We start from the raw sequence: 16,735 nt of genomic DNA, 5'->3' as shown, positions 1-16,735 counted from the left end.
GTCAAAACTCGCCAGGAGAGGTGATCTGATCTGGACTCAAGATAATTTAGGAGCATGATCCCATAAATTCTAATATGGCTGGCTCTCATACAAAATGTGGTGAAAAAGCGTTGAAAGCTTCATATATCAGATAATAGACAAGTTCATGATACTAAGTCAAGATCACAGAAAAAAAAAATCCGGGGGGCCATGGCCCCTCCGGTCCCAACGTGCCTCCGCCACTGAGTGTTAAGATAAATAAAGACAAAGGCTCCACGTGAACCTTCGGTGGAGATCGACATCTCAAGATACACGCTTCCATGTGTTACACACACGCAGCATATATGATATATACACAGGTTATTTGACAATTTGAAGGAAATGATAATGGATGGTTTCACACACACGTACACACAAACAAAGCCTGACAATTTTAGGCAAGCAAATGAATATGAAAGATGCATGGTAAACAAAGAGACAAAGACAATGCAGTTGAAGCCGTGAAGTTTTTGAATTAATTTGTTTTACCGGAAAACGTCATGTATGCTCACAACGTACGTACAATAATTGAATATCTGTGGACGGACGTTCACTTTGACAAAAACAAAGCAGTCACGTACGTTCAGCAACAAATTAGAATCACAAAATGTGAGGATATATTTTTCTCCCTTCGATCAATAATTAAGAACGGTGCCATGCACGCGGTTCTCTGGTTCTCTTTCGACCATTGATATGATATTGATAGGTCTCTGGCCAACCGAAAGTGTAGTCTAACTCTAAATAACTAAGACTTCAAACAGTGCGAGGCGTGATGATCAACGTGAATGATGGCAAGAGCATGCGTCGACTGAGGATCTTCACTCAGAGCTTATAAATAGAAGATAGAGAAACCGTAGCTTCTAATTAGCAAGACAGACAGCCACCTAACCTAGTTTGCAGAGATCGATCATTCTCAGACTTAAAAAAGATCGAAATACTAGTTCAACTCAGGAACTCATGGAGGTCCAAAAAATTCTTCACATGAACTCTGGGAATGGAGAAACTAGCTACGCTAGTAACTCCAAAGTTCAAGTACTCTACCTAATCTACTTACCTAGCTACTCGCTCTTTTAATCAGCATTAATTCTCTCTTTTTAATTCCTTCTATTTATTTTCATTAATTTCCTCTAAGGAGTTTATGATTCAACTCTGGTTTTTCAGGAGCTGGCGATAACCAAGGCAAAGCCAGTGGTGATTGGGAGCATTTCAGACTTTTATGTCGCTAACTTACCTCAGTGTTTAAGGGTTGCAGATCTGGGATGTTCTTCGGGACCCAACACTTTAATGGTGATCTCCGAGATAATTGACGCAATTGATGAAACATGTAATCGATTGAAGCTTAATACGCCTGAATTCCAAGTGTTCCTCAATGATCTTCCAAGTAACGACTTCAACAACATTTTCAAGACCTTGTTGCCAGCCTTCTATGAGCAACTAGAGAAGAAGAAGGGTAAAAAGTTTGGGCCATGTTCCATCACTGGACTGCCTGGTTCTTTCTATGATAGGTTGTTTCCAAGCAATACAATAGACTTCCTCCATTCCTCTTACAGCCTTCATTGGCTCTCTCAGGTTCCCAAATTAATAATTAGTTTTTGCACCTCTATTAATTACATGCTTAATTGATAATATCCTTACTATCATGCACAGTCATACAAGGGTTGGTTCACACATTGTAGGTTCCAACAATGGTTGAAATTAACAAGGAGAGTATTTACTTGACAAGGACATCACCTCCTAGTGTGCTCAAAGCATACTCAGAGCAATTTCACAAGGATTTCTCCTTATTCCTTAGCTTGCGCTCTAAAGAGCTAGTACTAGGAGGGCGGATGGTTATAACAATGTTAGGAAGGAGAAGTGAAGATCCTTTCGACAAAGAGGCATACTTTTGGGAGTTGTTGTCTAAGTCTCTTAATGACTTGGTCATAGAGGTGTGTAATTGCTATGATGCATTTATATCAAACCCTAACGTCATCTAATTAAATGTGTACCTCTCTAAAATTTGTTTCAGGGTCTCATTGAAGAAGCTAAAGTGGATACGTTCAATCTGCCTATGTATATGCCTTCTCGTAAAGAGTTAGAGTGCGCAATTTGCACAGAAGAATCGTTTGATATTGATCAACTACAGATCTTCGACGTCAATTGGGATGGGAGTGATGATGATAACAACAAGGCCGACTTCATGTTTGATAAATTTGTAAGTGGCCAAAAAGTGGCCAAGTGTATTAGGGCAGTGGCTGAACCGTTGATTGCTTGTCATTTTGGAGATGCAATAATTGAGAGTTTGTTTAGCAAGTACATGGAAAAAGTTAGTGACTACCTTTCAAGAGATGAAGGAAAGTTTGTTAATTTTCTCATTTCCTTAAAAAGGAAATGAAGCTTCGGAACTTTGAAAGGGATTGGAACGTCTGTTAGGATAATTTCTATCAGATGTAAATAAGTATGTATTATGTTGTAATTGTCACCAAGAAAATGTTGATGGTACAAGCTAGAACCACATTTTTCAATGTATGATTTGTGAACTTAGGTAGATTGATGGCAATTTAATAAAACCGAAATGCTTTGATACGAGTACATCTTTGGCTAGCGATGAGTGAAGTCGCCGGGACCTGAGGGATAGGGATTGGGAAGTTCAAGTGAGGGTTTGGAAATTGGGAATCAAAATCGGGTGATTAGGGACTTCACTTTGTGAATTTAGAAAATTTTAAACTTTTGAATGTAAAATTAAAATTCTTATATTTACATATATATCCTACATGTTTTATCATAGCCTTCCGATCTAAGTTTTCATACGTGGCAAAATCCTGACCGGCAACTGGCTGCAGTTTTTGTAAGCCTGCAAATTAAAATCTGTCTTTTTCCTAAGAACTTGTTTGGTTACATGAATTCAGAGATTTCAAATCTCTGGATTCATGAATCTGAGAATTATACCCGTTTGGTTGTAAAAATCTCAAGATTCATGAAATCTAGAGATTCACCTTTTTACACAAAAAAAATGTGAAAATGTAGTTTTATGGGTAAATGGTGAAATCCATAGATTTTAAAAAAGATATACATTTGCATATTCACAAAAATCACATCGATCAAATAGTTTTTTAGGATGAATACACAAATTTCATTCCACAACCAAGCATTTAATTTTCTAAATTATGACTCTATAGATTTGAAATTTCTAGACTCATGTAACCAAACAAGCCCTAAGATAATGGATTATCTTTTTTATGATTTATCACTTTTATGGTAAAATAGACAAATAAATAAATAGCATTTTAGAATATATATATATATATATATATATATAAAATCTTGAAAGAAATTAAACCCAAAAGTCAAGTATGTTTCCTTTGCAATAAAAGTAGATGGCAGAACTTTTTCAATACCATATTTATGTTTGTCAATGCAGGGTTGGTAGAGTGGTAAGAGCCATATTTCTCAGTGGAGAGGTAATGGATTCAACCTTGTAGACAACAAAGCTCCCCCTTTTAGGATGTAATCAAGGTGCGCACAAGCTGGCCCGGAAGAACCTCGGATACAAAAGAAGAAGAAGTAGATAGTAGACCAAACAATAGATATTATAGGTTTGATGAATATTTATGTTCCTCCCAAATTTGACTATTGTGGAAAATACATGTTCAAACTCCAAATAATTCATGTTTCTTGGGATTCCTCTCTTATGTAGTGTTTTAGATTTTTAAAAGGTGTGACAAATCCAATACACCAAATTAATTCATGTGTCTTATATCCACCTAACGGGGGTGGACGTGATGGTGTAGTATGGGCCTAGCCCTAGGCGTGGAAAACATGGAGTGCTTCACATGGAAATTAAAAATATGAATTTCTACGAATCCGGGTCACACAATAGTGATGTAGTCCATCTATAGATACTAATAAAATACATAATAGTAATGGAATCCACCTGTAAATACTAATAAAATACATCGTAGTGATAGAGTCGATCCACCTGTAAATACTAATAAAATAAATCATATGTGAAACCTTAGTAAATTTCACATGGTCCCATGAGTATTGTGTGGGGGAGAAGGAGAAAATAAGATAATACATTGTCTCTCGTGGAAGTGATGTGGACTCAATTACTTGAAGGTCTTATTTTGTTTGGTGCCCATCATCTTCATCTTCATCTTCATCTTCACTTACTTGAAGGAAACCAATATTTTCAGAGAAATAAGTATTAAATCAATCTAATCCATCTCGTGTTCCACACGCACTAGTGTGGAAAGATGGTGTGGCATCGGCAAACTCGGCCTGGCCCACTCAGAAGTCAGATGGGCCGCACGTAGCTGTCCCGATCTGAACATGGGCCAATCGTGCTTTTGTTTTTTTTAAACAATTTCTGCTTACGGATCTTAATTCTTAAATAGAGATGAAGAATGAGAATATATATATTAATTATCTTTGAAACTTGGTCATATTATATGATAGTGCCGGCTGAATTCTTTTATCACTTCTATTCAAATTGATACGAATTCTGATAAAAAAAAAATGGAGCTGATGTTGGGGTGTTGTGTAATTAATACATACCATCTACAACAACGAATGGTTGAGATCGAAATCTCAATTGAAATTTTGATCATAATTATCTATTTCTAAAACCGTGAAGCATGCTTTTGTAAAACAGACGGTCGAGATAAAAATACCAGTGAAGTTTAGTCCGCAAAATGAGGACAGGAAAGCAAATGATGTCATCCATCAATTACGTTACGCAATTCCATCCATCCAAATAAAAGGTAAGCAAAGAAGCTTAAAAAGATTAGAGCTTACGTGAGCATGTTTAATTATAATTATGTCAGCATGTAGACGAGATTAAAGCTGACGTAACCATGTTCATGTGTCTTCTATATTATTAATTTTAATAATTATCTCCCTGTCGCTTGCCAAAAGTCTTTGCTTTATATCTTTTCTCAAAGACCCTAAGTCGTTGTCTTATTTCTTCTCTTCCTATGACATACCTAGGTTTGGGTCTCTATAAATAGAAGAGAAACCATATATTGCTTCTAATTTGCAAGACATCCAACTAGCTTGCAGAGATCGATCATTCTCATACTCCAAAAAGATCGAAATACGAGCTCAACTTAGGAACTCATGGAGGTCCAAAAAATTATTTACCAGAAACTAAAGTGTACACGTAAACAGAGATCTAGCTAGCTAGCTACAATACGCCTAAGGTACACTGCTAGATCTCTAAGATTCACAAGCTATATATATATATGCGACACAGGAAAGCATCCAAGTAGTAGTGTACAGTACGTGTCGGATTCCAGCTAGAGTGACCAGTGACCACTGACTTTGCCTTCTTGGTTAATTATCACTAGTTAGTTCCTGCAAAGACCCAAAAGTCTATCTAATCTCTTAGAAAAATGAACTCAGGTTGGTTGAATTGTTTGTATGTGAATCAGTGAATGTGCTCTTTTTCTTCTTCTTTTTTTTCCATTCGTGTACATGGAGAACTTGTTGGACTTTTCCATGGCTAGCTTGCCTGTAATTAAGTCTCAGAAGAGTTTTAAGCAACTAAGTATATATGATGATGAGTATTATAAATTTATAATTTATAAAGAGAGATCGATATATAAACCATGTACACCACCCAAAGCTAGGTATATATGTCGTACGTAGGAAGAGAAGAAATATATATAATTCAACGACTTGGGTCTTTGAGAAAAGATAAAACAGAGACGTTCTCTGTTTGACGAGCGAGAGGGAGATACTTGAACTTACTGATCGATACAACATTCGAAAGAAGACGAAGACGAAGAACGTTAGCTTCAATCTCGTACGCTCTAATCTTGTATGCTTCTTTGCCTTTGCCTCTACCTCTACCTCTACCTCATATTATTTGGATGCATGGATGGAATTGCGTAACGGAAATTCCAACTGCATACGTCATGGATGATATATCATTTGCTTTCTTGTTCCAGATTTTAGGGTCTGACTTCTTCGACTTTAGGGTTGTGTGTGAACGATCGAGTTCGAGGTCTCGACGATATTTTGATCTTTACTGTTCGTTTTCCAAAAACGTGTTTCACACTTTTCAAACTGTTAAAATTAAAGTCTCCATCTCAAGTACTATACATTAATTATGCAACACGTACCCAGACAACGTCTCGATCAAAACTCGTATCAATTTGCATGGACGAGACAAACAACTCCTGCCAGCCATATCATATTATAGATATGACCCAAACAGAATACTAATTAATATTGCCACTAAAACAGAAAGTACCAAGTTTTTTTAAAAGTCCTTTATATTAATGTATATTCCCACTCTTCTCTTGAATTAAGATCAAAGTCAATTGGAAGCAGAAATTATTATTATTATTTTCAAAGCAGGAGGATTGGGACAGCCACGTGCGGGCCCATCTGACTTCTGAGTGGGCCAGGCCGGGCTTGCCCATTCCACACCGGCCATCTTTCCACGCTATTGCGGATTCACATCCTCTGTAATTTCTTTCCCTACAATTCCCTCCTAGGATTGTGTTATGTGGCATTTAAGTATTCCATTACTGCCTGTGGAACACCAGATGGATTAGATTGATTTAATACTCATTTCTCTTAATACCGGCCGACTAGGGTTTCTTCAAGTAATTGAAGACAATGGGCACCAAATAAAATAAGACCTTCAACAAATCGAGTCCACATCACTTCCACGAGAGACAATTTATTTTATTAACATTTATAAGTGGACGCCATCACTATAATGTATTTTATTAGTATTTGCAGGTGGATTTCATTACTATTATGTATTTTATTAGTATTTATAGATGAACTCCATCACTATTATGTGACCGCCCCCCCGGCCCCCCCAAAGCCCCCCCCCACCCCCCCCTGGGGGAAGTAAATATCCAATTCATTACATCAGGAAGGAAAAAGACTTAGATCAATTGGACTTCAATTGGAGAGAGTAAAACATAGCCATTAGTGAGTCACTATAGATGATATTCAATTGGAAAGCAATTAAGATGGAAAAGGGAATTGGTTTTCAATTTTTAGCATATACTTGAGAAATAAATCAAAATGTTATGTGTCATAATACTAAAAATACACTTATGAGTTATGATTATAAACCGATTTTACTAACAAAATTCTTGAATGGTTAAATGTCCAGATTTTACATAGATTGATTTATATGCTAGCTTTCCCTAGCAATAGGTTCTTGTACACCTTTTTTTTGTGGACTTTGAATATTTTAACCATTTTTTCATTTTATTATTCATTGAGGGTTGGGAGTGAAGAGGGAAGGACCACTAAGTAATATACTTGCTTTTATATACCATCATGAAAACAGTATGAATAGTGCTTTTCATTCCGTTCATGATTTTTAAATTCTCTTTTTTCCAAACATTTTTCTTTTGAAATTAATTTTTTTCCCTTGCTCAAATGAAGTTTTCATTCTTTATAAAAAAAATTAAAATAAAATGAAAGGAAAAATGCAAATATAGATTAAATTGCCATCAATCTACCCAAGTTCACAAATCTTATGTTAAAAATGTGGTTCTAGCTTGAACCATTAACATTTTATTTCTAGCTACATAGGAGATTTAAATACTTCGTGAGAATTATCGCATAATACATACTTATTTACTTCTAATAGAAATTATCCTGATAAACCCTCCAATCCCTTTCAAAGTTTTAAAGCTTCATATCCTTTTTAAGGAAATGAGAAAATTAACAAACTTTCCTTCATCTCTTGAGAGGTAGTCTCTAACTTTCTCCATGTACTTGTTGAACAAACTATCAATTATAGCATCTCCAAAGTGACAAGCGATCAAGGGTTCGGCCACTGCTCTAATACACCTCGCCACTTTCTGGCCACTTATAAGTCTATCAAACATGAAGCCCTTGTTTTCATCATCATCACTCCCATCCCAATTGACATCAAAGATCTCTAGTTGATCAATATCAAACGATCCTTTTGTGCGAATTGCATACTCTAACTCTTTACGAGAAGGCATATACATAGGCAGATTGAACGTATCCACTTTGGCTTCTTCAATGAGACCCTGAAACAAATTTTAGAGAGATTTTAATTTTATCAGGTAACGTTAGGTTTCGATATGAATGCATGATAGTAATACTAAGCATACATACCTCTGTGACCAAGTCATTAAGCGACTTAGACAACAACTCCCAAAAGTATGCCTCTTTGTCGAATGGATCTTCACTTCTCCTTCCTAACATTGTTATAACCATCCGCCCTCCTAGTACTAGCTCTTTAGAGCGCAAGCTAAGGAATAAGGAGAAATCCTTGTGAAATTGCTCTGAGTATGCTTTGAGCACACTAGGAGGTGATGTCCTTGTCAAGTAAATGCTCCCCTTGTTACTTTCAACTATTGTTGGAACCTACAATTGTAAATCAACCCTTGTATGACTGTGCATGATAGTAAGGATATTATCAATTAAGCATGTAATTAATAGAGGTGCAAAAACTAATCATTAATTAGCGAACCTGAGAGAGCCAATGAAGGCTGTAAGAGGAATGGAGGAAGTCTATTGTATTGCTTGGAAGCAACCTATCATAGAAAGAACCAGGTAGTCCAGTGATGGAACATGGCCCAAACTTTTTACCCTTCTTCTTCTCTAGTTGCTGGTAGAAGGCTGGCAACAAGGTCTTGAAAATGTTGTTGAAGTCGTTACTTGGAAGATCATTGAGGAACACTTGGAATTCAGGCGTATTAAGCTTCAATCGATTGCATGTTTCATCAATTGCATCAATTATCTCTGAGATCACCAATAAAGTGTTTGGTCCCGAAGAACATCCCAAATCTGCAACCCTTAAACACTGAGGCAAGTTAGTGATATACAGGTCTGAAATGCTCCCAATCACCACTGGCTTTGCCTTGGTTATCACCAGCTCCCTGAAAACCAGAGTTGAATCATAAACTCCTTAGAGGAAATGAATATAAATAGAAGGAATTAGAAAGAGAGAATTAATGCTGATTAAAAGAGCGAGTGTAGCTAGGTAGGTAGGTAGATACTTGAAGTTTGGAGTTACTAGCGTAGCTAGTTTCTCCATTCCCAGAGTTCATGTGAAGAATTTTTTGGACCTCCATGAGTTCCTAATTTGAGCTCGTATTTCGATCTTTTTGGAGTATGAGAATGATCGATCTCTGCAAGCTAGTTGGATGTCTTGCAAATTAGAAGCTATGGTTTCTCTTCTATTTATAGAGAGAGATATGTAGACACACACCCCAAACACCTAGGTATGTCATAGGAAGAGAAGAAATAAAACAATGACTTAGGGTCTTTGAGAAAAGATATAAAGCAAAGACTTTTGGCAAGCGACAGGGAGATAATTATTAAAATTAATAATATAGAAGACACATGAACATGGTTACGTAAGCTTTAATCTCGTCTACATGTTGACATAATTATAATTAAACATGCTCACGTAAGCTCTAATCTTTTTAAGCTTCTTTGCGTACCTTTTATTTGGATGGATGGAATTGCGTAACGTAATTGATGGATGACATCATTTGCTTTCTTGTCCTCATTTTGCGGACTAAACTTCACTGGTATTTTTATCTCGACCGTCTGTTTTACAAAAGCATGCTTCACGGTTTTAGAAATAGATAATTATGATCAAAATTTCAATTGAGATTTCGATCTCAACCATTCGTTGTTGTAGATGGTATGTATTAATTACACAACACCCCAACATCAGCTCCATTTTTTTTTTATCAGAATTCGTATCAATTTGAATAGAAGTGATAAAAGAATTCAGCCGGCACTATCATATAATATGACCAAGTTTCAAAGATAATTAATATATATATTCTCACTCTTCATCTCTATTTAAGAATTAAGATCCGTCAATTGGAAGCAGAAATTGTTTAAAAAAACAAAAAACAAAAAACAAAAACAAAAAAAAAACAAAAAAGCACGATTGGCCCATGTTCAGATCGGGACAGCTACGTGCGGCCCGTCTGACTTCTGAGTGGGCCAGGCCGAGCTTGCCCATGCCACACCATCTTTCCACACTAGTGCGTGTGGAACACGAGATGGATTAGATTGATTTAATACTTCTTTCTCTGAAAATATTGGTTTCCTTCAAGTAAGTGAAGATGAAGATGAAGATGAAGATGATGGGCACCAAACAAAATAAGACCTTCAAGTAATTGAGTCCACATCACTTCCACGAGAGACAATGTATTATCTTATTTTCTCTTTCTCCCCCACACAATACTCATGGGACCATGTGAAATTTACTAAGGTTTCACATATGATTTATTTTATTAGTATTTACAGGTGGATTCCATTACTATTATGTATTTTATTAGTATCTATAGATGGACTACATCACTATTGTGTGACCCAGATTCGTAGAAATTCATATTTTTTCCATTTGAAGCACTCCATGTTTTCCACGCCTAGGGCTAAGCCCATACCACACCATCACGTCCACCCCCGTTAGGTGGATATAAGACACATGAATTAATTTGGTGTATTGGATTTGTCACACCTTTTAAAAATCTAAAACACTACATAAGAGAGGAATCCCAAGAAGCATGAATTATTTGGAGTTTGAACATGTATTTTCCAAAATAGTCAAATTTGGGAGGAACATAAATATTCATCAAACCTATAATATCTATTGTTTGGTCTACTATCTACTTCTTCTTCTTTTGTATCCGAGGTTCTTCCGGGTCAGCTTGTGCGCACCTTGATTACATCCTAAAAGGGGGTGCTTTGTTGTCCACAAGGTTGAATCCATTACCTCTCCACTGAGAAATATGGCTCTTACCACTCTACCAACCCTGCATTGACAAACATAAATATGATATTGAAAAAGTTCTGCCATCTACTTTTATTGCAAAGGAAACATACTTGACTTTTGGGTTTAATGTCTTTCAAGATTTTATATATATATTCTAAAATGCTATTTATTTATTTGTCTATTTTACCATAAAAGTGATAAATCATAAAAAAGATAATCCATTATCTTAGGGCTTGTTTGGTTACATGAGTCTAGAAATTTCAAATATCTAGAGATTTCAAATCTATAAATTTCAAATCTATAGAGTCATAATTTAGAAAATTAAATGCTTGGTTGTGGAATGAAATTTGTGTATTCATCCTAAAAAACTATTTGATCGATGTGATTTTTGTGAATATGCAAATGTATATCTTTTTTAAAATCTCTGGATTTCACCATTTACCCATAAAACTACATATTCACATTTTTTTGTGTAAAAAGGTGAATCTCTAGATTTCATGAATCTTGAGATTTTTACAACCAAACGGGTATAATTCTCAGATTCATGAATCCAGAGATTTGAAATCTCTGAATTCATGTAACCAAACAAGTTCTTAGGAAAAAGACAGATTTTAATTTGCAGCAACTGCAGCCAGTTGCCGGTCAGGATTTTGCCACGTATGAAAACTTAGATCGGAAGGCTATGATAAAACATGTAGGATATATATGTAAATATAAGAATTTTAATTTTACATTCAAAAGTTTAAAATTTTCTAAATTCACAAAGTGAAGTCCCTAATCACCCGATTTTGATTCCCAATTTCCAAACCCTCACTTGAACTTCCCAATCCTTATCCCTCAGGTCCCGGCGACTTCACTCATCGCTAGCCAAAGATGTACTCGTATCAAAGCATTTCTGTTCTAACTGAGATTTCAGGTTTAGGGTTATAAATATATATTTTATTATTCTGATAGGGTTTTGGTTTAGCATTTCTGTTCTACAACGTAATGGAATCAAAGTGAGCCCATTGACAATTCGACACCCTTGTTCCGACCAGTGATTTTTCCAAGCTAGTGACTTCTACATCTCTCCAAGGGTTCTTCAAAAGCGAAATAGTTGAAGAAGTGGTGCATCGAGATTTAGTAAATCTTCCATTATGAGCTGTTGTCTCCATACCTGTTGTTAGAGTGAGCGTTCCAGCTGCATCAAAAAATAGGTTAGTGTTCATTTTACCGGTATAAGCTTAACGCCTCTACGCTCGCGAGAGCGGAAGAAAGTGACACCAACCTCCCAATCGCTCAAGAGGGAATCTGAAAGCACTTCAGATGGGAATTTGGGGCCAATCTTTGGGTTACTTCGTCGGGAAAAATGTTAGAAGGAAGCCATAGTTCTCCGTCTTCTAAGTTGGGAGAAAAACTAGTCATTAAAACTTAATAACTACAGACCCAGAGAAGTTAAAGTACAGAAAACCCCAATAACCAGAGACCATAAAAGAGAGACAAGAAAACTCGAAGAAACACGAAAATGGCGGACAATGGAGGAATGGAGAGGATTTCAATAACCAAAAGCAGTAGAGCCGCCCACGCCGAACGATTAGGTTGCCATGGCTTAGGGACTTTACTTGTAAATTTAAAAAAATTTAAACCTTTGATTGTAAAATTAAAATTTCTGGATTTATATATATATATATATATATATATATATATATATATATATATATATATATATATATATATATATATATATATATATATATATATATATATATATATATATATATATTCCACAAAATTTATCCGAGCCGCCCGATTCAAGTTTTCATACGTGGCAAACTCTTGACTAGCAGCTGCGGGCTGCAGCTGCTGTCGCAAATTAAAATCCTGAATTGGACAACTTAGAGAGAGAGAGAGAGTAAAAGATAGCCATTAAGTGAGTCACTATAGATGACATTCAATTGTATATAATAAATTATTGGAAAGCAATTAAGATGGAACAAGGGAATTGGTTTTCATTTTTTAGCATATACTTGAGGAATAAATCAGAACCTTATGTGTCATAATAGTAAAATACACTTAGGATTATAAATCGATTTTACTAACAAAATTCTTGATTGATTAAATGTCACATTTTACAAAGATTGATTTATATGCTTTCCCAGCAATAGGTGTTGTACACCTTTTTTGTGGACTTAATATTTTTAACCATTTTTTCATTTTATTATTCATTGAGGGTTGGGAGTGCAGAGTGAAGGATCACTCAGTAATGTTGTCATTAGAATGTGTCATAACATCTACATATACCTTTCTTTTAAATACCATCATGAAAACAATATGAATAATGCTTTTCTTTGTCTGATTGATATCATGTTCATGATTTTTGAAAAAAAAAATTCCCAAACATTTTTCTTTTCTAATATATATATATTTTTAATTCCTTACTCGAATGAAGTTTCCTTTCTTTAGAAAAAATAAATAAAATAAAATAAAATAAAAGGAAAATTGCAAATATAGATTAAATTGCTATCAATCTACCCAAGTTCACATATCATACATTTTTTTTTTTTTTTGGTGGAATCACATATCATACATTGAAAATGTGGTTCTAGCTTGGACCATCAATATTTTCTTTTTAGCAACATAGAAGAATTAAATACTTGGTGACAATTATAGCATAATACATATTTATTTACTTCTAATAGAAATTATTCTGACAAACGTTCCAATCCCTTGCAAAGTTCCAAAGCTTCATTTCCTTTTTAAAGAAATGAGAAAATTAACATACTTTCCTTCATCTCTTGAGAGGTAGTCACTAACTTTCTCCATGTACTTGTCGAACAAACTATCAATTATAGCATCTCCAAAGTGACAAGCGATCAAGGGTTCAGCCACTGCTCTAATACACTTGGCCACTTTCTGGCCACTTATAAGTCTATCAAACATGAAACCCTTGTTGTTATCATCATCACTCCCATCCCAATTGACGTCAAAGATCTCTAGTTGGTCAATGTCAAACGATCCTTCTGTGCGAATTGCGTACTCTAACTCTTTACGAGAAGGCATATACATAGGCAGATTGAACGTATCCACTTTAGCTTCATCAATGAGACCCTGAAACAAATTTTAGAGATGTACATGTTTAATCAAATGACATCAGGGTTTGATATAAATGCATCATAGCAATTACACACCTCTATGACCAAGTCATTAAGAGACTTAGACAACAACTCCCAAAAGTATGCCTCTTTGTCGAAAGGGTCTTCACTTCTCCTTCCTAACATTGTTATAACCATCCGCCCTCCTAATACTAGCTCCTTAGAACGCAAGCTAAGGAATAAGGAGAAATCCTTTTGAAATTGCTCTGAGTAGGCTTTTAGCACACTAAGAGGCGATGTCTTTGTCAAGTAAATACTCCCCTTGTTACTTTCAACTATTGTTGGAACCTACAATGCGTAAATCACCCTTGAATAAATGTGCATGATAGTAAGGATATTATCAATCAAGGATGTAATAGAGGTGCAGAAACTAATTAATTATTAATAATGCAAACCTGAGAGAGCCAATGAAGGCTGTAAGAGGAATGGAGGAAGTCTATTGTATTGCTTGGAAACAACCTATCATAGAAAGAACCAGGCAGTCCAGTGATGGAACATGGCCCAAACTTTTTACCCTTCTTTTTCTCTAGTTGCTTGTAGAAGGCTGGCAACAAGGTCTTGAAAATGTTGTTGAAGTCGTTACTTGGAAGATCATTGAGGAACACTTGGAATTCAGGCATATTAAGCTTCAATCGATTGCATATTTCATCCATTGCATCAATTATCTCGGAGATCACCAGTAAAGTGTTGGGTCCTGAAGAACATCCCAAATCTGCAACCCTTAAACACTGAGGTAAGTTAGCGACATAAAAGTCTGAAATGCTCCCAATCACCACTGGCTTTGCCTTGGTTATCGCCAGCTCCTGAAAAACCAGAGTTGAATCATAAACTCCTTAGAGGAAATGAATATAAATAGAAGGAATTAGAAAGAGAGAATTAATGCTTTTTAAAAGAGCGAGTAGGTAGGTAGGTAGAGTACTTGAATTTTGGAGTTACTAGCGTAGCTAGTTTCTCCATTCCCAGAGTTCATGTGAAGAATTTGTTGGACCTCCATGAGTCGACGTTCCTAATTAAGTTGAACTGCAGGTGGTAAGTCGATCTGAGAATAATATTCGATCTCTGCAGGTGCAAGCAAGGTAGCTCGGTTGGTAGCTATTTACTTGGCTCAGGCTGTCTTGCAAATTAGAAGCTTTGGTTTCTCTTCTATTTATAAGCTCTAGCTGAGTGAACCATACATGGTGTTGTTATGATTATATGGCTGATGACCCCAAAACACACTAACTACAGAGAAGGAAGGCAAACAAAAAAATCTATTTTTTAAAAAAAAAAAATTCTCAACCATTTGTTTGCTTGGCATACAAATACACTGCAACAGAAGATATTTTTTTCTTTTGAACCACACATTGTATTATCATGCTTATATGGCTGATGATCACCAACATATAACTACACGTCATCAGTTAAAACTTAAAGGTAGTCCGTCCATGCATGCATATATGATGACGTTGGGAGCATTTAATTCAGACTTGTATACCACCAATTCAGTTACCTCCATGTTTAAGGGCAGCAAGACTTGGGCTGCTCTTCAGGGCCCAACACTCTGAGTGATCAAAGAGATCATTAAGGTTAACGTTATTCATAAAACATGCAATCAGTTGGAATCATAATTAAGATGCATGCCTGAATTAATTCAGGTGTTCATCCGGCCTCAATGATCTTCCAATTAAGCAATGACTTCAACATGCAACATTTTCAAGGCCTTGCCAGCCTTTTGTCTAACAACTAAATTAGAAGGAGAAGGGTGAATAGGTGATAATGCATGATAGCAAAGTATATATAAAATGTGTAACCCCCGCGTTTGTTTTTTTTTCCCCCCCTGCTTTTTTTTTTTTTTTGTTTGGAATTATATATACCTACCTACTCACAAATATTTGATTAGTTTAGATTTAATGTTGAGTTTGGAGCACCTACTCATTATTGATACGTACCCTGGCCTCTAGATGTATACGATCAGATAAGGAAGTATATTAGGTCAGTTTTTTCACATGCATGACATGGATGGATATTAGAAAAATATTCTTGCATTCCCAAATGGTATGTCAAATTTCAATATTCTCTTTTATTGTCAAATTAGAAGAAATTTAAAAAGCTAGCATTTACATAAACATTAATATAATTAATGCCTTCATCATCATCATCATCATGTAGATAATTGATGAAATTAAAAGATCCCATTCCAGTGGGAAGAAGAAAAAAAAGAGAAAATATATAGTGTGACCTCCATGCTGCATGCTGCGCATGTGAGATCAAATCCAAAGAATATCACAGAAAACACATGTTATCTTTGCATTAATTAACATGTACATGCTGTGAATAAAGAAAACAATATTAATTTGATTCTTATATTCGATGTTTATTAATTGGAAAAACAGACGAAATATAACTGCAACGTGTGTTGAAGACTTGAAGGATATGGACGATGACATCTAATTAATATTTTCTTAATTTTTGGCATTTAAATCGTGCTCGATCCAAGTGGTATATATAAGAACAGACATGCATGCATATATGCATGATGTTTTTATCATGCATGTATTTTATACGTACACAAATTTATTTACCAGAAGCTAAACTGTACACGTAAACAGAGATCTAGCTAGCTAGCTACAATACGCCTAAGGTACACTGCTAGATCTCTAAGATTCACAAGCTATATATGCGACACAGGAAAGCATCCAAGTAGTAGTGTACAGGGTCGGATTTCAGCTAGAGTGTACGTCATCATATATGCATGCATGGACGGACTACCTTTAAGTTTTAACTCATGATGACGTGTAGTTATATGTTGGTGATCATCAGCCATATAAGCATGATAATACAATGTGTGGTTCAAAAGAAAAAAAATATCTTCTGTTGCAGT

At 35.6% G+C, this 16,735-nt stretch overlaps 3 protein-coding genes across 3 annotated transcripts; 1 reads left to right on the top strand and 2 right to left on the bottom strand.

Moving 5' to 3' along the window:
* The first annotated feature begins 900 nt into the window (after nucleotides 1-900).
* LOC149026360 (S-adenosyl-methionine 4-1-methyl-2-pyrrolidinyl-3-oxobutanic acid methyltransferase-like) lies at nucleotides 901-2,581 on the top strand. The gene is made up of 4 exons (XM_089143301.1): nucleotides 901-1,050; nucleotides 1,180-1,587; nucleotides 1,695-1,946; nucleotides 2,027-2,581. The coding sequence occupies exons 1-4, from the start codon at nucleotides 976-978 to the stop codon at nucleotides 2,390-2,392; spliced, it is 1,101 nt and encodes a 366-aa protein (XP_088999427.1). The 5' UTR covers nucleotides 901-975; the 3' UTR covers nucleotides 2,393-2,581.
* Nucleotides 2,582-7,483: 4,902 nt separating this feature from the next.
* Nucleotides 7,484-9,145, bottom strand: LOC149026359 (S-adenosyl-methionine 4-1-methyl-2-pyrrolidinyl-3-oxobutanic acid methyltransferase-like). Its single transcript, XM_089143300.1, has 4 exons — nucleotides 9,006-9,145; nucleotides 8,477-8,881; nucleotides 8,119-8,370; nucleotides 7,484-8,030 (listed from the first exon to the last, which is right to left on the bottom strand). The coding sequence occupies exons 1-4, from the start codon at nucleotides 9,078-9,080 to the stop codon at nucleotides 7,668-7,670; spliced, it is 1,095 nt and encodes a 364-aa protein (XP_088999426.1). The 5' UTR covers nucleotides 9,081-9,145; the 3' UTR covers nucleotides 7,484-7,667.
* Nucleotides 9,146-13,297: 4,152 nt separating this feature from the next.
* On the bottom strand, nucleotides 13,298-15,021 carry LOC149026358 (S-adenosyl-methionine 4-1-methyl-2-pyrrolidinyl-3-oxobutanic acid methyltransferase-like). The gene is made up of 4 exons (XM_089143299.1): nucleotides 14,795-15,021; nucleotides 14,271-14,678; nucleotides 13,912-14,163; nucleotides 13,298-13,831 (listed from the first exon to the last, which is right to left on the bottom strand). The coding sequence occupies exons 1-4, from the start codon at nucleotides 14,867-14,869 to the stop codon at nucleotides 13,469-13,471; spliced, it is 1,098 nt and encodes a 365-aa protein (XP_088999425.1). The 5' UTR covers nucleotides 14,870-15,021; the 3' UTR covers nucleotides 13,298-13,468.
* Between the last annotated feature and the right edge of the window lie 1,714 nt (nucleotides 15,022-16,735).

The sequence above is a fragment of the Hakea prostrata genome, chromosome 2 (assembly GCF_041222555.1).
Source record: "Hakea prostrata isolate BN-2017 chromosome 2, UWA_Hpros_2, whole genome shotgun sequence".
Classification (NCBI taxonomy): Eukaryota; Viridiplantae; Streptophyta; class Magnoliopsida; order Proteales; family Proteaceae; genus Hakea; species Hakea prostrata.
The sequence above is the reverse complement of the archived record's forward strand: the minus strand, read 5'-3'. Positions and strand labels throughout refer to the sequence as shown.

Coding starts and splice junctions, on each gene's coding strand:
- LOC149026360 (XM_089143301.1), top strand. CDS start 976: ATGGAGGTCCAAAAAATTCTTCACATGAACTCTGGGAATGGAGAAACT. Junction 1,051..1,179: donor CTAGTAACTCCAAAGTTCAA/GTACTCTACCTA, acceptor CTGGTTTTTCAG/GAGCTGGCGATAACCAAGGC. Junction 1,947..2,026: donor TTAATGACTTGGTCATAGAG/GTGTGTAATTGC, acceptor AATTTGTTTCAG/GGTCTCATTGAAGAAGCTAA.
- LOC149026359 (XM_089143300.1), bottom strand. CDS start 9,080: ATGGAGGTCCAAAAAATTCTTCACATGAACTCTGGGAATGGAGAAACT. Junction 8,371..8,476: donor GCCTTCATTGGCTCTCTCAG/GTTCGCTAATTA, acceptor TTACAATTGTAG/GTTCCAACAATAGTTGAAAG. Junction 8,031..8,118: donor TTAATGACTTGGTCACAGAG/GTATGTATGCTT, acceptor AATTTGTTTCAG/GGTCTCATTGAAGAAGCCAA.
- LOC149026358 (XM_089143299.1), bottom strand. CDS start 14,869: ATGGAGGTCCAACAAATTCTTCACATGAACTCTGGGAATGGAGAAACT. Junction 14,679..14,794: donor CTAGTAACTCCAAAATTCAA/GTACTCTACCTA, acceptor CTGGTTTTTCAG/GAGCTGGCGATAACCAAGGC. Junction 13,832..13,911: donor TTAATGACTTGGTCATAGAG/GTGTGTAATTGC, acceptor AATTTGTTTCAG/GGTCTCATTGATGAAGCTAA.